The sequence below is a fragment of the Abrus precatorius genome, unplaced genomic scaffold (assembly GCF_003935025.1).
Source record: "Abrus precatorius isolate BTA unplaced genomic scaffold, Abrus_2018 Scaffold8, whole genome shotgun sequence".
NCBI lineage: Eukaryota > Viridiplantae > Streptophyta > Magnoliopsida > Fabales > Fabaceae > Abrus > Abrus precatorius.
The window spans coordinates 4,355,293-4,375,071 of record NW_020874428.1 but is presented as its reverse complement, the minus strand read 5'-3'; the positions used below and the strand labels follow the sequence as shown (position 1 = coordinate 4,375,071).

Sequence of the window (19,779 nt, the reverse complement as noted above, 5' to 3'; positions counted from 1 at the left end):
TAGGGGGGAAATCCAAAAAAATTAGTTGCAAATGCAAGATGATAAAGAGCAACTTAAACACACAATTAGGAGACTAAACAAGGGGTGAATTTAACTTGTTTATTTGATAAATGCCTTATTTTAAGATTTGAAGTATTTGAGAAAAGTAAGTTTATAGAGTTAACAAAGTTGTTTGATAAATTAAAGATAAAGAAAGTTTGTAATTTTTAAAACTTAACCTATTAAACAATGATGATGGATTTTGGGAAGAATTAAATTTATGGCAGAATAATATCCTTTGGGCTATAGATACAATTTATTGAGTTGGAGAATCTTGGTCCAATATTAGACGAGGGGATTGCTATTTTTGCATCACTTGTTTTTGTTATTGGTTGATTGTGAGTTTTGAAATTTATATTTTAATAATACTTTCTAAAAATTAAATTCTAGAAATAATTTGTAAATGATTTTAAATTTATTTTCAACAAGTATTAAATACACTTTGAGAAATTAAATGCTAAAAGTAACAGTAAAATGAATAGAAAAAAGGATTGTGTAAAAGATAATTTCCTCTGGATGAACATGTGTGCTAGCTTCCATATTGCAATGCTGGCTGAGAGTTGACAAGTTACTGAGATACAGTTGAAAGCTACCTTGCTTTTTTTGTTAAAACTGAAATGAAACTGATCACCATAAGTGGGCCGTTATGAGCCCACTTCTATATTCAGTCCACGAATTGGTCTTGTGCATTGGTTTCATTGAATGACTAAAAATTGGACCCATAAAAAAGTTAGCCCACTTCTATGGTGCTGCTGATCTCGCACCCTGTTACCACTTCTATTTCTGGATGCAATTTTTTTATTAGTTATTAAATTAAAATTTAAAATATCCTTAACTATTTGATATCTTTTTTTAATAGGTTCAAGGTTTTATTTTCTTTCCCCAAGGATATGACTCTAAATTATATTGCTACTAATGGACACTATATTCGATCATGTTTTGTGCTGTTTTTAGGCAGTGCAAACTGTTCAATGATTGTTATTTGCAATACAAAATAGACAAAATCTTCTTCACTTATAGGTTCAAAGCATTTAGCTGTTCATCTTTGGCTTACACTGTCAATACTGAGTAGTGTATATGAACATAAAATCGCAACTACAACACTCAATATTCTTTGGACAGTAACTAGTACAAGTTAATTTGAATATGCAATTCAGAGGAGCAAATAGCCTATCTTTTTTATATTTCCATTATTGTTAAAGCACCATTTTATATTTTCTATTTCCTTTCTGACTAATCCCAAGAGTATAGAAAGTTTGGCATTCAAAGAAACTAGTTCAGTATTTGAATAATCCACAGGAAAAGGATCTCATGCAGTTTATAACTTCAAACAAGTATCACTTCTCATTCATTTTTCAGATGTATATTCATAATAAAAATGAGACAATTTTCAAGGGTTGAGATTTTGTGCAGTTGTTAAGACAACTGAAATCCCAACTGTTTTATTTATTTGCCAAAATGGCAGAACCTAGTATTAGATAACATTACACCACCAACATAGTGTTTTAGCAATCCCAAGGATAAAAGACAAAGCAGTATGCTTACAAATCAATGGATACCACTAGTGGTGAGTCACCTTTGTCAAGAACAAATCTCTTAGAAATTTTCTTTGACGGGGTCACAATTTGCACATTGTATGTTCCATGAAAGCCTCTTAAGTTGTATTGACCTTGCTCATCAACATGGCCACGGCTGTGAGACAGCCACTCTTGTTTTAGAGCAAGGAACCTTTTTCCAGCTTCATTGATCTCACCTTCTGCATTGACCAAGTGTGCATTGTCTCTGCTCATAAATAGCTCCCAAAATCCCCACAGCACCATGCCTTCTACTGCAGGGTGTGCCATAGCTTCGCGTAGCATAACTTCTAGATCATCTGCTCTAACATATTCATTGGTGGAAGACACATCAAGCTCAGTGAACCATATAGGTAGACCAAGAATACCCAACTTATCAAGGGAGGAACAAACAATAGGCCCAACTGGACTATCTATGTGGCCTTGAATTCCAATTCCCCCAACTGGGGCACCTTGCTCTTGCAAATTAAGAATGTGATCAATGTACTTTTCTGGACATGATCGTGTGTCACATCCATCCTCAACATGATAGTCATTCACAAACAATGTAGCAGAAGGGTCTAGTTGGTGTGCAGTCTTGAACATGTTTGCCCTTATATCCTTGCCTAGTCTGTCTTGGTAAAATGAACCATGCAGCATTTCATTGTTAACATCATAATGACTGAATTTGCCCTTGTAGCGAGTTAAAAGGCCGTTTAAGCGGTTCTGAACAGCTGTCATCAAATCATTTTTGTTCAGTGATTTTATCCATTGCTGAACTGTTCCATCCACTTCCCAGAAGATACAATGGCCGCGAGTTTGTATGTTGTGCTTCTCACATAAGCTTAACAGGTCATCAGCATCCTTGTAATTGAAATTTCCTTGTTGTGGCTCAGTCCAATACCACTTCAACTCGTTTCCAAACACAGCCCAGTTAAAATGCTTCCCAATAAAGTCAACAAAGTCTTCATTGTCAATATTTGTTCTACTAATACATGAACCAATTGGGAAATCATTCTGTGTTTGTCTAACTTGCACAGAGGTGTTAAGGTAGCTGCTAGAGTCCAGCCCAGAGAATTTCAGGATAACATCACGTTTACGGATCTGCAGTGAAGCATGTTGATATAATATTAACACAAGGATAATGCAAATCGTCACATATCCTATCAATGAAGAATGGTTCGTGTAATATGAAGATAAGGCACTACAATTTTTAATATACTTTGCTTCATGTCACATTTATTTCCTGCCATGGAAAATTATATTTTGTTCATAAGATTATGCTTTTTAATAATCTTATGCATATTTTAGAGATAGAGTCATTCATGACCTATGTGAGTTGGAAGGTCATATAGGACATATAAAACGGAAGGAGGTAGACATGTCTCAGTATCATAACACCAATCCTTTGGACAGGTTAATGGTAAAATTTTTAATCTATATTCAGGTACCATGCCTATGAATCAAATTCTAGAGGACATTATCTGCATATCATTTTTTCTTCTAGATTTTATTTCTCTCTTTTTCATCTTTCATATGTTTCTAAAGGTATCCAGTAAAACTAATAATATAAGATATAGAAGAAAGCTAGATGTCACCTTATCTGTCTGCATCTTTAAATATCTAAATCTTGCATGTCTATCGACAGGAAAAATTTGAAGTCCAGCAACCATCAAGTCTACACCAGAAGCAGGGCCTTGGACATAAACCATAACCTTTGATGGCTGCTTTTCAATTCTAAAGGACCCACCAATTTCATGCCACCTGTCATCAGAAACCTCAGTTTGTCCTCCATTGACCCATTGGTTATCAACACCAAGGGCAACATTCACATTCTGTGGCCCATTTGATCCTGAACCAATCCGGACCCAAGCAGATACTTGATAAGTCACAAAGAGCTTCAATTTATCTGTGATAACCTGAGCAGGGCCCATCCATGTTTGTGTTCTATTAGTTACAAGGATATAGCGCCCGCTTAGAAGTTCATGAGGACCAACAGAATCTCTTGCCATTGGTGGAATAATATGTGGTGAACCAGTTTTAACGGTTAAAGTGCAATTACCAAGAGGGAACCATCCTTTGGTGTCATCAGCCAGATTGCTGTTCTCAATTATATTAACCCCAAAAGCAACATCCTGCAAAACAAGACCTTGTTAGGGGATTGAAACATACCGATTTGGCACTACAGCCAAAGTATATTAAGGCAACAGCTAAACCTCTTAAACAATGTCCAGGTAAAACATTTTTTAGGAAACACCAGGATTAATGTTATATTAGTAATTTACGAAAACATGTTTCAAAACTCGAACCTTTACATCCGGTGGGGTTGAAGGAGGTGTTTTAGCTGCATGCTTTAAGACCAAACTGTTGAGAAGAATGTCAGTGCCTGGAGGAGGCCCCTCTAAATAAATGACCACTTTTGATGGAGAACCATTTAGAAGAAATTTTCCCTGCATTGTAACCCAATCTTTATCTGTTGCCTGCACACTTCAGAACATACAAGCTTTGTTCAGCAATTGGAAGAAATGTTAAAAGGAGCTTTCTAATACCACTATATCACTAAACCATACTATAGCAAGTTTCTTTTTATTTTGTTTGTCAAGATTCAAGAATGGTAAACAGGAAAGACATAATCCATAGACAAAACAATTCTCTATATGAAATACAATGATAGGAAAATAGAAGAGACTAACTTTGCAACGCCTATATACTGCTCTCGAAGATCTGGTGTTTGGACCCACAAAGTAGCCCTTACATCAGAAGTAGTGACATTGTTTCCATATATTCTAACTAAAGCAGTGACCTCATAGGCAAGCTTGCGCTGCACACGTCCTGTGATCTCCTGCTGAATTCCATTCCAGTTCTGCGTGCGTTCGGTTGCAGATGCAAAGAATTTTCCAGTCTTAGGAACAATTTTCCCATCACCCATGGAATCATGCAACACAACCTTGCAGCCTCTTCCAGACCAGTTATTCAGGCCATCATCAAATTGGGGGTTTATTATGATGTTGTCATCTCCAGTTGAAACACATTCTGTGCTTGTGGTCTATTGAAAGAAGAGGAAAAAGGCACTCTAGTTAGTATGTTCAAAACATACAGATTTCACAAGACAACTAAACAGGAAAACCAAAACAGATTTATTGCAACTTAAATCTAATCATAGAAGAAGTAATAACTGATAACCAGTGCACAAGCATGAGCTTGATATTTATCAAACAATATTAGACTTCACCTATATGAAGAATTTCACTAAAAGTTAACATTATTATTTCATAATATACATTGTTATTTGGACTGGAACAATTGATCTTTACTGATCGTATCAAAAGGTCGACTCCAGGAGCAGGTCCTTCCAAATAAAATACAGCCCGATCAGGCATAGTTGACAACGAGAATGTTCCTTCCAACTTTTCCCAACTACCCTTTATAACTGAAGTTCTGTAGAAAATAATGGTAAGCATGTAAGGGCATTTTCCTCATATTCTTTAAAACAAGGAAGAAGATACAATGAAATTAATTATAAGATTCTATACCTTCCAATGAACAAGTAACTAGTATCTGAATCATGATATTCTAGTTTCAGAGTAGCTAGAACATCACTAGATCCCTGAGAAAGCCCGGACACTCCCACACAAGCTGAAACCGTGTAAGTGGAACCAATGGAAATTCTGTTTGTGATATCTTGCTCAAGACCTTGCCAGCATTCCTTTCGGTCGGTTATAACAGCATAATTTCCATCCAAGTCCAATGAAACTCCTCCTTGAGTACCTTTTTCTGCTGAAATTACATAGCCATTGCAGCAATTGAGATGCCAAGAGTTCAGCCCACTAGAGAAGTCATGATTAAGTAAAATATTAGCAGCTTTGATCCCACTTAGACCAGAGATGTTTCCTGCCATTATCTGTCAAAGAAGACAATATCAGAGAACAAATGGAGCTAGATGCCAAGAAGGAACTCTGAGCCCATTGATACAGCTTGTGATATGTTTCGAATGTGTTTAACATATTGGGAAGAACTCTCCCGTTTGTGATCTTCCATAAGGCGGAGTCAAGGAGTTCGACAGTTCTACTGTTTAGTGCATTACAAGTTTTATTTGCTGGCTAAATTTTTTTACTGTAAGAATCAATCTAATCTCATTTACTATTATGCTTCTTCTACCATCTTCATTGGCAGTAGCATTGGTTCCTGTTACTTTCGAAACATCTAATAAATCATACTTGGTATAATCTATGCACATTGTCCTTTGTTAAATATAACATAAGAAAACTCAACAAATCTAAGTAGCAGTAACCATAGTCATTTGTTAAATATAACATAAAAAAACTCAACAAATCTAAGTAGCAGTAACCATAGATACACTTCAGTGTGAAAGCTAAAATCTGCAGTGAAGCTTGAAAATGGTATATGAGAGGCTTGATCTCAGACTCCATCCATTATTAGGCTACCAAATTATGATGGTTAATGGGGGCCTTTATTCATAAAAGGAATGGGCTAAACAAAGGGTGGTAAAGCAAAATGCCAAAAGCATGACCAATTCATCATTAAATAAATATGACTCACTGAGATAACACAGTATGTAAAAGACATTTAAAAGAGAAAGAAATACCCATCTAGTACCTGAGACTGAGACTGGTTGTGCTTCCAGTGAGAGAGAGACTTAGAAACTCTGGTTGTGAAGCAGCAGGCATAAAACCTCTTCATTATATACTCGCTCAGCAAATTTGTGAGTGAAGCCTACGTATAACACTGCGGCCAACCAGAAAATTTCCTTCCCATTCATTTGGATATATTGTTATTATCCAAACGTTGGGATCAAATGAATTTTATAACTTTAATTACCCTTTCAAGTTTCAAATAAACCCAATACCTGAAAAACTAAAAATAAAATTAACTTTCTTGAATTTCCTTTAATTTTACCTTCTCCTGCCACTGTGCTTTTTGCTTTGTCTTGCAGACTAGGAATGCTTGAATTGGAATGAAAGCCTAAGTAGGGATCGAAGGTTAAGGATGCTTTGGTTTATTGGTTCCTTAATTTTTTTTTTAACATTAAATATCTGATCCACTTGGATGAGACTTAGATTGCAAGATTTTGCAGGGTTAGGTGGAGAAGGCTTTTCATCCCTACGCATGACACAACGGCATTTGGCATATAAACTAGACATCCAATTTCCTACGTATATATAAACATACGAAGTGGAATTGAACTTCACACGCTAATACACCACAACACTGCAAGAAAAATCACTGCCTCTATAACCATATCTCTAAAGCGCCTTGCAATATTCAAATGAAAAGGAAGATCCAAATTCATATGTTTTGTTGTCCTTGTATCTATAACTTCGTGTGACGATGCAATTCTAGCAAAATAATCCAATGGAGATCAAGCAAATGTCAATTCTGAAATTTTATTAAGAACCTAACCAAATATCATCTTGGAGATTAGAAATTTCCCGAATTGTAATTTTAATATAATAATACAATACATTATCGTATATAAATAATTGTTAAAATTTACTCTCTTAAATTTTTTTAGGAATAATTATAATAACACTTTTTTCTCTGAATTCGGTATAATTATAATGAACATTTCATTCTGCAGCACATGATGATACTGCAAGATTGGGAAATAACCCATGCTGCGTTGTTCTTACAGGTAAACCACTCTTAAAATGGGTTCTAAATTTAAAGTGGCTCGTATTAAGCAGAAGATGATAAATAAACAAATAAATAAGATTGTAAATCTGTCATAAATAGTAATTGGAGCGAATCAGCAAACCCAAGTGGCTTTTACCTAAATCAAAGTCAACTACTTGTTTGAGTCTCCGGTTCGGTTTGGTCCAATTCAACACAAAGACCAACGTTTGGTTCGATTACATGGTGGTGCGGTTTTGACAGACACATCATCGTACTGTGACTATGGAATGGTATTTGGTAAAATGGGTGGAAAACGCCGCGTTTCATGGTTTCAGGGGATTCTGATTTGGGAGGACCAGTTCAGGAGAAGGAATGTGGGATCTAATGGGCTATTTGGCCCAAATCTTGATAAGAAAATGTATTTATTATTTATACTGCCTTCTTAATTACTGAGTACGAAAATTTTACGAATTAAAAAATAAACAATCAAGATAAGCATTTATGTAAACAGAAGAAAAATAAAATATTATCAAATACTTACACGTTTAAGAATTATGCAAGACAAATTCACAAAAGGGAATTTTTGGTTTTAAAAATAAAATTATGAAAAATATTATTAGTTTTAGAAATTAGAATCTAAAATTCCGAAAAGTGGTGTTAAAAGAAATGGCCACAAGAAACTTTTTGGGTGATAAATATAATTGTATAGCAGTGAATATTTACCTTTCCAAATCCACTAGCACTTTTTTCGGAGCTCACTTAAATTAAAATGTCATAAACTAATGTTAGATCTACAGTAATTTAGGAGATGTGACTAAACCCTAAACCCTAAAGGATAGGGATTGAGAGTACAATGAGATAAAATAAGAAAAATAAAATATTAAAAATGATGGTGCAGGTTGAGAATAATGACAGGTGATGTTACGAGATAGGAAAGGTAAAAAATTATATTTCGTAGAAAATTTTCTCTAATTGATGAGTTTAAACACAAAATTTCCTTTCATCCCAAACTTAAGTGCAAGAAACAGACATTGAGCTTTTTTACGCAGGATGTCTGATGGATGATGCCAAGATTCACGTAAAAGTTAACCTTAAATTGAGTAAAACAAACTTTTTAATCATGTTGAGTCTTACCCTATTAGTGTAAAAATAAAAACAAAAAATATAAAACAATTACTAATAACTATTTTAGTTTTTAAAAATTTCAAAAGTATTATGTTAGTCCTTCATTTTCATCTCTCTCAATCATTTTAGTCTCTAAATGCATACATTATCAATAAAACAATAATAAAATGTTGACATATATCAAGTGACAAGTGTGAAGCTAACTTGACAAAAATGACCCATAAATCCATACTTTATTAACAAACACATTAATAAAATGTTGACATATGTTAAGTGACAAGTGTAAAACTAACTTAGCAAAAATTGTAAAATAAAATAAAATCAGATTTCTAACTTTCATTTTGAAAATGATTCTATTGTGAGAAATTTAAAATCTGACGTTGCAAAGCTTAAAACTTTCCACATTTTTTTACATGGGTTCATCTTCTTTTTTCAGCTTAAAACTTCTCTGCAAATTATAACAATATTTCACAAAAATTCTAAAATTTTTTAGGTCTTTCTATCTTAATCTAACCTTACATTGATTAACTAAATCTTTATTTTTAATTCTTAAAATTTTAAAAATATTATATTAGTGCCTTACTTTTATCTCTATAAATTATTTTAGTCCCTAAATTCATACATCATCAACAACAATAATAAGGCATTATCATATCAAGGTAACTTACAAATATAAAACTAACTTGATAAAAATAGTAAAAGAAACTAGATTTCTACGTTCACGTTGAAAACACTGTCGTTATGAGAAATTTAAAGTTCCACAATGCAAAGCTTAAAACTTTCCACATTTTATTATATTATATGATTTCCTTTCCCTTAACCAATTTTTAGTTTAGAATTTCTCTTCAAATTCGGCTAAAATTCCATAATTTTAGCTCTTTCTATGTTAACCCATTTGCATTTGTCAATAGTCTGAAGAGTGTATTGTCTTTGAACTTTTTTGGTATGAGACTCTTTGGCAAGCAAAAGGATAGTGATGATAATAAGCTTGGTGGTAATGTTAATGTTTTGCATAACATGACTTTGAGCTTTTTTATTTTTTTATTATTAATTTAAAACAAATTACCAAAAATATAAATATTTCAAAACAAACTCTCAGTTTAATTTTTTTTGCCACTGTGTCATAAGTCTCACCAACGTTGGCAAAAATTTAATTTTATTTAAAAAATAAATTTTATCACTAAAAATGTGAATGTAAAATTTTAATTTGAAGTTCTATATTTTTAACGATAAAATTTAAAAAGAAAATTAAAGTCACCAACTATATTGGCGAGACTTATGACATATAGCAACAAAAATCCAAACCGGAAATGTTTTAAAATATTTATATTTTAGTAATTTGTTTTTAAATTAGTAATATAAAAAAATTATATATATAAAAAAAAGTCTATGACTTTGTTGCTTCAAGTTTGGTTGCATTATTTGTGTTTAGTAGCTCTGATTTTTCTTGCTTGCAAGATCTTAGGTTGAGAGATAACTACGTTATAATATTATTATAGCATTAAATATTATATTTAATTAATACAAGATATAATAAACTTAAAATAGAAGTAAATACTATATTGATTCAATTAATATATACATCATAAATGTATGGATATTTTATGAGTAATTGATGCATAACATTAATGTAACCTTAAATATTATAATTAATAGTTATAATACAGAATAAATTTAAACAATATAAATATTATATTCAATAAATCAACGTATTTGTTAAATTTAATATGTGTAAAAGAAGTATGAATTTTAATAAAAAAATATTCTAAAACTATTCAACTTATATTTATTTTTATATTGTTAATAGTTTAATATAAAAAATAATTTTCACCAGTGTCACTATTAAATTAGAATTATACATTACTTAAAATCATTTGTGTTTAATTTTATAAAAAAATCAACATCAATTCTTATAAAAAATTATATTTTGAAATCAAAATTATATATTACTATCGCAACCAGACAGTCACAACAGTACGGCAAAAAATTTGTTTAAGAAAAACACTTTCAAGAATAAAAATATTTTTCTAAAAATTAGAGGAGTCGCTACCAAAGTTTATTTTAAGAAAATCTTGAAATTTTTTTTAAAATAATATGATCTTTGAAACAAAAAATGAGTTCAAGAGTCATTTACGTGTAAGAAAGGTATTAGCACCCTACAACGTCCGTTTAAAAAAATAGTTACTTTAAATTAATTGTGCAAATTTATTTTAATTTTAAAAAATATTTATTTAATCCCTAAACAACAATTATTATTATTATTTTTTATTTTAAAAGAAAATAAATTATTTATTAAAATGTTAATGGATACTTTAAAAAATTATTTTAAAAATTATTTTGACTTGACAAGTTCGATTCCCGCTCCACGTATCTTTGGGTGCAATGGAGAACTCAAAATTACGTAGTTCTATCTAAAAATTATGAAGTTAGTTGATCATAATTAAGTTTAATAAAGAAAATTTGTTTTGAGATAAAAATTATTTTTATAAATTTATAATATTTAAAGTACAAGATAACATGATTATATATATACTCTGCAAAAAATAATACAGAAGATGAAAGAAAATTACACAATTATATTACAAATAGTTAAAAATATTTTATTTGTAAACGAAGTATTTGAATTTGAATTTGAATTATGATTAATGTTGAAAGAGAATTTAAGATAGTGTAAGTTATACATAAATTTCTTATAATTTATTAGACCAACAAAGGTAATGTAAATTACACATCGATGTTGCATAATAAAAACGAAGAAATAAAATTATGTAATTAATTATTATTTATTAAAGCTAGAAATGTAACTTAAGAAAATTTAAAACATGAAATTAATTTTATTTGATGAAAAGAATAAATATATTTAAAGTGATTAAAGAAAATAGTTACTTAATAAAGATTATAACTCCATTTAATAAATTTATATTGCGTAAGACTTAAGGTAAAGTTAGTAAACAAAAAGTTTAACAATTTAAGGTGTATCTAGATAGAGATGCTATACAATAACACTATAAATCTCCACATTAACTAAATGAAAATATTATAGATGATGAATCTTAATGACATAATAATAATAATAATAATAATAATAATAATAAATCAGTTAATTTTAGAAATTAGATAGAATTGTTTTAATATATTGAAGATATACAAAACTCAAGATACGTTGGTACACATGAGTTTCGATAATTTATAACACATAAAAGTAAAGATGCTACATATTAACGTTATAAATCATTACACTTGGTAGACTAAAATGATTTTTATTTTATTTTATTTAATGAATTAGTAAATTATTTATTTATTATATAATTTTGAAATGAAGTTAATTTGTCAACCATGAAACAAAAATAAAATAAGATATGAATCTAAATTAAAGTATACTCCCTTTGGTTCTTTTTATAAGAAACAAAAGACTAAATTACTGAGAAAAAAAATAATTCTGTTATATTTTTCATAAATATAAATTTTATTCCAAAAATACCTATGATATTAAACAGTGTAGTTAATAATTTGTATATTTAATGATACTAATAAAAGAAAGATATAAAAAAAATTTAACAATTAATGTATCTTGAATCTATCATTTGTTTCTTATAATAAAGATAAAAAAAATGCTCTATTTTATTTCTTATAAAAAGTAGCGGAGGAAGTATTAATTTTTACAATAACAAAATAAATAAATAAATAAATATATAATTAAAATTAATAATGATATTAATATTTAAATAATAATAATAATATATTTGAAGATAAATGTTTTATTTAATTTTTTTGGAAAAAAGAAGAATTTTTTTGTTTTATTATTATCACTATTCTAGTATTACTATTTCTTAAATTTATTAATAAAAATAAATAAATAAACTAAAAAAATGTTGCTACGTAAATAATATCTCATTTATTGATAAATATAAAAACAAAATAAGGATATATATATATATATATATATATATATATATATGTATATCTTTGAGAACTAGGCAGGTTGACATTAAACATAAAAAAGAAGAAGAAGATGATGTAAGATAGATGTAAAATTGATATGACAAGAGATAGTGAAAATCGTAAATGTACTGAGCATAACAGATGGCATTGCTATTCATTGGCTTTTTTACCCTTTTAGGATTAATTTGAAAAGAAAATGCCAGAATAAGCATGCATGTAAAGAAATTCCGTGTCTGGGATTGTGTGGGTACGTGGCAGTGAAGTCGTCCATGAGACGGACGACACCAAAAAATAGAAACATCCAATTACCAGACGACACTAATTTGAATGGACGGCTGAGGATGAACTAAGCCACGTGTACAAATCCTAAAGTGTCGTCTGAGTCAGAGACGACATTAATGTCAGTCGTGTCAGGGACAATTCAGTAGTGTCGTCTTGGTCAGGGACGACACTAATTTAATTGGTCCACGTGGCAGAGAATTTTGACCGTTTGGGCACGGGCCTCTCCCTTCTCCTCCATCTTCTCCGTTTTGCTTGCAAAATATGGTTGCCGAAAAAAGAAAATAACACAGCGTTTCTTGCGTTTCTGAACCATTTTGTTAGATTCTGATATTAAGGTTTTATAGCAAAAGATTATTAAAAAGGTATTGAGATTAATATTTTGAATAGATTTTGCTTTTTAAAAATAAAATTGCAAATGTATGTAATATTGAATCTGTGATGCAGGTGAAGGTGGATGCTCGTGAGTGAAAGGTGCTGGTGAAGAAGAAGGTTCCTTCAAACTTGTTTACAAAGCTACGGAGGTGCACAAGTTTTTTATTTTAATATTTAAAGAATTTATTAATTAATTTTTTTATTTTGTCACAAATAATATATTAGATAAATTATATTAGAAAATATATAATATATATGTTATTATTTATTATAATTAGTAGTTCAGAAATGTAAAAAAAAATTATAGTAATCCATAAAATATATTAATTATAAAATTTGAAATAAAATAATATTTTAGTAACTTGATAAATTAAGAGGAAAGAATAATATATATAAATAAATTATTTAGAAAAAAAATAAAAAACATGAACATAAAAAAAATATATACAGAATGCAATGAAAAGATTAAGTAAATAATGTAGAAGAAATAATAATTGTAAATTATTTGATAGTAGATTGATATATAAAGAAATTAATGAAATAAAGATTATTAGATATAGTAAATTTAATATAATTATTAAGAAATAAGATAATGATTGAATAATTATAATAAATAAAGATAATAATAATTTGATGAAAATGAACATAACAGAAGTTTTATTATTAGTAAGAATGTAGTATTTAATTTGGTAAAAAATAATACATTATTATCTTTTACAAATTTTATAATTTATGTGATTTACTTGAAAAGATTTTATAAATAAGGTATAAAAATGGTTTTAAAATGCATTTTATTCTTAAACAAAGAATATTTTAGATAGGAATGAAATTAAAAATTATATAATGTATGTGTTATTATTTATAATCATTTGTTAAAAAATGTAATAAATAAAAATTATAGCCATCCATAATATGTATTAATTATTAAATTAAAAAAATTCTGCAGATAATAACTTGATAAATACATAATATGTATTAATTATTAAATTAAAAAAATTCTGCACATAATAACTTGATAAATTAAGAAGAAAGAATATTATATATTAATATATAGTTTTGTAAAAAATAAAAAACATGAACATGAAAAATATATATAGAATGCACTGAAAATATTAAATAATTAATGTAGAAGAAATAATATATTTTAATTATTTGATAGTAGATTGATATATAAACAAATTAGTGAAATTAAAAATAGTAGATATAGTAAATACAATGTAATTATTGAATAATTATAATAAATGAAGATAATTATAATTTTATGAAAATTAACATAACAAAAGTTTTATTATTACAAATTACATAATATATGTGTTATTATTTATAATTAGTTGTTTAAAAATGTAATCAATAATATGTATTAATTATGATATTAAATAATTTCTATTTTAATTAATTGATAAATTAAGAGAGAAAAATACTATATATTACTTGATAACTTGTGAGAACTATTGTCAAAACTAATATTCCTTATAATCTAAAAAAATAAAACATCTTTAAATTTTTTTTTTGCCAACCCTTAACATAAAAAATTGTACAAAATTTTAGAAACAATGTTTTTTTTATTTATTTCTTGTCCAGCATAATTATTGAATCGTTTAAAATTAGGAAAAATTAATATAAAAATGAAATTAAACTTTAAATAGGAATAAACTTTAAATAGGAATAAACTTTAAGTATTGTGAGGGAACACTTTAATGAAATTAAGAAAATAATAAAGTTGTATGATATCGACCATTTGTCCCAACTAAAATTCGAGAAATTAATCTAGAAATTACGTGACAACTTGACAATTTCAGCTTTGTGTGGATCTTCTGTTTAAATATCTCAAATGTGATCCCACGTTCTATCTTAATCATCTTTTTTTGCCCTTCAAAAATTATACCCTCATCTCCTTCATATATTCTACCATTTGAATATAATATAACAACAATTTCATTCATCCTGCATTTAAAATAAACCAAGCTTATTTATAAATTAATTTATAATATAAAAAAATATATTTTTAAATTTATTTACAATTACAAATATTTAAATATTTAATTTTTTACATTATATGTTATCTGCCTTATTTATTTCCAAACATAACAACAAAAAATAAATTACAACATTAATATTTAAAAGCCATTAAAAATATAAATTAAATATTATTATTCAAATTAAAATTTCTACATAACTATTAAAAATAAATTATATATTTATAATACTTAAAATCTAACCTGATTGCTCAATAGTTATTATTTCTTGTCCAGCTTCACACTGTTATATTTGCCCAGCTGCTCACTGTTATTCCTGCCCAGCTCCACACTTTCTTCTCGCTACTTGCATTTTATTTTGAGCTTCATCCTACTATATATATACACATTTTAACTTGGACAAAGACGAAATTTTTTACCCGAGGTAGCATTAAAATCGTCTCTGCTGTGGACGACATTAAAATCGTCCAATATATAACGACACAAGCTGTGTCGGCTCAACCAGGAACGACACTATCATAGGTCGCCACGTTAGACGTGTGTCGTCCCTCTTTTGGACGATTTCACCTGTGTCGTCTAATAAGTGGACGATTTTTATTTGAGTATCGCCCTTACGCTGGACGACTTCAGTGCCACCTGCCACTCCAACTCCAGACATGGAATATCTTTGAATGCAGCCTTATTTTGACATTTTCTTTTCAAATTAACCGTACAAGGGCAAAAAAGCCCTATTCATTTATAATAGATGGAGTCGAGAGAGAGACACTGCATCTACTTTATTGCATTATAAAAATATAAAGAAGAGATGTTAAAGTGAGAATTGTTTGTATTATATAAACGTATAAGTAAGATGGTAAAGTCATGGGAGCTAGTTTGCAGTGTTATTGTCTTTATAGGTAAAACCATCGTAACATTTGTATAATATTCAAGCTCCAACCCGAAGAGAAAAGAAAAAAAGAAGGTCGTAGTAAATGCTCAAACACAGATGAAGACAAAAACTATGCAAAACTAAAGGATAGTAATCTGTTTGTAGTCTGGATTCTGTTTTTTTCTTTAGTCTTTTTTTTTGTTTTTCTTTTTCTATGCTTCACTCTTGTTTTTTTTTCCTTTCTATTCCCTGTTCCTTTTCTCTTCGGCTCAAATCTATTAGAGCAAAATGCTGCCTCTCTTAAATGTCTTTCTTTCCTTCCGAAAGTTATTCCATCCTCCGGATTTTAGCTGTGTATTTATATAAATCATTTAGGGTTTATACAAAACGTTAAAATTTCTGAATTTTTTTTTAAAACTTTTATTATTTTATTTTTTTAAAAAAAATTTAAAGACAGCCTATAGAAAGACAAAAATTAGTATTCACAATTACTTTAATTTTAATATATATATATATATATATTAAATAATTTTAAATTAATATCAAACTATATGTATATAATTTATAATTTTAAAACTTTTAATTTAGTAGTTAATTTTAGAATTAAATTATTTAACAAAAAATTTATAAATAACATAAATCTCATACTTATAAAACAAACATTTCTTGGATCACATGCTTAAGTACCGTGATATATAACTACAGTAGCAAGGTAGTATTTATATATTAGCATTTAACAATCGTAAAATAAAATATTATAAAATTACTAAGACATGTCTATCAGAAATAGAATTATGTGAGAAAATTTAATACCAATCAATCAACTAAAAAATTAAAATATCTTTTGTAAAAAATCTAATAAGTTGTTACGAAAAATATAAAAATAAACTACTAAATTTATTTACAATGATAAAAATAATTTAAAATCAAGACATGATATATGTTATAATATGATACTTCAAAAGTATTAAATAATTTTAACTTAATTTATATTATGCACTTAAATAATATATTTAGTAAGTCCCTCATTAAATTTTTTAGTTCATTAAAAAAGGTTAAGTTAGAAAAATAAGACTATTTAATTTATGTAAATTAAAAATTAGTTATAATTATCCTAAAGCCTCATTATAAAATATTTTTAGAAAAATTTAAAGACTATTAAGGAAAATTTGAATATAATTATTATTCTAAAATTATTAATGTTTGACATTTTCTCATCAAAGATAAAAATTACATAATAAAATTAAATACTAATAGATAAAGTGACAAAATATATTTTTCTAAATTATAAATTTAAAATATCACAATTACGTTATAAAGATTGAATGTAAAAATTGAGAATTATGTATGATTATTTAAATCAAATAAAAAACACTAATAAAGATTAAACAAATTATGATTTATGTCTAGATAAAAATATAACTTACATTAATTTTTTTAACTTTTATAATATTGCACATGATAAAAAAAGTTTTATATAATAAATTTTTATTAAAAATTACAAAATTAAATGTAATTTAATACATTATAGTATTAAATACTACAATTTTGTATGAAAACTTATTATATATAACTTTTTATTCTATGCAATATTATACATGTTAGAAAAAATAAATTTATATACAGTATTACGTTAAAAATATGTAAATATAAAATAGTACATGCATTATATACAGAGAGAGCAAAAGACATCCTAAAATGTTAAAAATAAATTTGTTATAATTAACTAATATAAGGACTATTGGAGAGTATTTAAAAACAATCTAAATTCTAAGAAGAAGAAAAAAAGATAAAAATCATGGACCAAGAAATTTCTAGTAGATAAAAGATATTCTCTACATGTAATTCAAGATAAGTAATTATTAAAAATTTCAATTGTGATTTGTGAGTATTACAAATAATAGACTAAGTCTTATAAATTTTATAAATATAAAAATGCATATTTATAAAAAATTTAAAAGTTTATGTAATGTAATATTTTTTTTATATAAATGTAAATATAGGTATTTACAAAAAAAATTAGAAATTTATATAAAGTAATAAGAGAAAAGTTAAATAATAGCTTTTATTTTTAAACTTTAAAATGAAATCAACAAAAAGATAAAAAAAAGTAAAATTATAAGTGTAAAAAAAAAAGTAATTTAAACATTCTCAATCAATTTTAATCACTCTTAATGCTTCACTTTTTAAATAATATATTTTTATTTATAATATAAAAATTGATAATACATATATACTAAATATAGTAATAATTTATTTTTTATTTTCAAGTTTTATTATTGATTTAGATCCATATTATCTAAGTAAAGTTGATTGCTTATAGCATTAATGTAACATTGAATATTGTATTATATTTAATAAATATGGTATTTAATTAACTTAAAATATAATTAAATACTATATTCATTATATTAATATAATTATTTAATTATTATATACATAATAAATGTGCAATTTTTTTTAAAAAATATTCTAAATAAAAATATATAATTTGGAATTTTTAATTTAAAATTCAATTTTTTAAATTTCAAATAATGAACAATAAAATATTCAGCTAACGCTCTCAATTTTAAAAATTAATATAAATTTATTTGACAAAATAAATTTTCATTTATTTTTAATATCTTAATGTGATAAAACTTTTCTTTCTTTGTTCTTACACATTTATCGTAATCCAAATAGTTTATAGAAATATTTTCATATTCTTCCTTCTTAAAATTATATTATTTTATGAATTATATTTTATGATTATAAAGTTTAAATACATAATAGTGTACAGATTTAATTGGCTTACATAAAATTAAATGCATATTAATATATTTTAAAATTATTTAAAACATTTTATATATTAATTTAATCTTACACTTTTTTATATCTATCATACTTAATACGAGTTATGAACTTATGATCTCTAATTTATACAATCAGATGTAGTCACTTTTGTATTCTCTATAATATCAGTTTTTGACTTTCATTTCTAATTTTCCTACATTTCAGATAACAAAATAAATAATAAAGGTAAGCTAGTTTTGCTAAGATTAAAATGAAAATAGGTTAAGTTGGGATAGGATTTGAATAAATAAGCTTAACCTATTTAATAATTTTAAAGTTTAAATATAACTTATTTTATATTAAGACCTAGTTTAACTTTTTTAAAAGTATACTTTAATCTATTAATATTTTTAATAACTTACTTCGTATTAATACTTTTAATAAATTATTAAATTTTTTTATAACCATGTTATTAATTAAATTCTATTATAATTGATCATTCACAAGTGTAAGTGCAATAAGAATAGATAAAATTATTTTATTGTACTTGATTAGAGAAGACATTTTGTTAAACATAAAATAAAAAAAAAACTTATATATAATATAAACAAATATGCAAGAAAAAGATGATAAATGAGACAGACCGTAGTTAAGATAGTATAAATACAAATCAATTATATGTATATAAAATAAATCAAATAAAAGTAATACAAAAGATTTTAACAAATATAACTTTCTCTTAAAATGTATGAAGTAAAAATACTCTTCAACTCAAAAGAATTTTTTTTTTAATTTAAAATTTAATTTATTTTAAAATTTAATTTATTTAAGATAATATTATATTATAATTTTTATATAAAACTATTTAATATATTATTATAAATTTTATAAATTTTAAATAAATCGTTAATAAACTTTTTCTTAAACCTAAATTTGATCTATTTAATTAATTAAATCTTTTAAAAAATTTAATTTAACCTATTACTTAAGTCGACTAAACCAAACTAGTCTTTAGAAAGATTAGGTTATAAGCCTCCATAAACCCCGGAAGATAATTTTACCTATGTTCTTTTCAAAATGGGACAATTGAATCGTAGGGCAAGGGATTTAAACAGGTGAATTACAGATCCGATTCCACAAAGGTAATGGTGTTCCAAGCTTGACAAATACAGTACCACATTTTAGAAATCTTGAATGGCAAAATATACCGGCCTAA

At 26.8% G+C, this 19,779-nt stretch overlaps 1 protein-coding gene across 6 annotated transcripts; it reads right to left on the bottom strand.

Annotated features, from left to right (window-relative positions):
* Positions 1-1,362: 1,362 nt before the first annotated feature.
* Positions 1,363-7,609, bottom strand: LOC113846959 (endo-1,4-beta-xylanase 1-like). Of its 6 annotated transcripts, XM_027475748.1 has the most exons (9): positions 7,384-7,609; positions 6,510-6,949; positions 6,210-6,338; positions 5,126-5,493; positions 4,874-5,030; positions 4,286-4,638; positions 3,902-4,079; positions 3,191-3,727; positions 1,363-2,696 (listed from the first exon to the last, which is right to left on the bottom strand). In XM_027475748.1, the coding sequence occupies exons 3-9, from the start codon at positions 6,291-6,293 to the stop codon at positions 1,581-1,583; spliced, it is 2,793 nt and encodes a 930-aa protein (XP_027331549.1). In that variant the 5' UTR covers positions 6,294-6,338; positions 6,510-6,949; positions 7,384-7,609; the 3' UTR covers positions 1,363-1,580. The 6 variants fall into 6 exon arrangements, with proteins under 6 accessions (XP_027331549.1, XP_027331546.1, XP_027331551.1 ...); XM_027475745.1 differs by having other exon boundaries at positions 1,364-2,696; positions 6,210-6,949; positions 7,384-7,571; XM_027475749.1 differs by lacking the exon at positions 6,510-6,949 and having other exon boundaries at positions 1,416-2,696; positions 7,384-7,571.
* Positions 7,610-19,779: the final 12,170 nt, after the last annotated feature.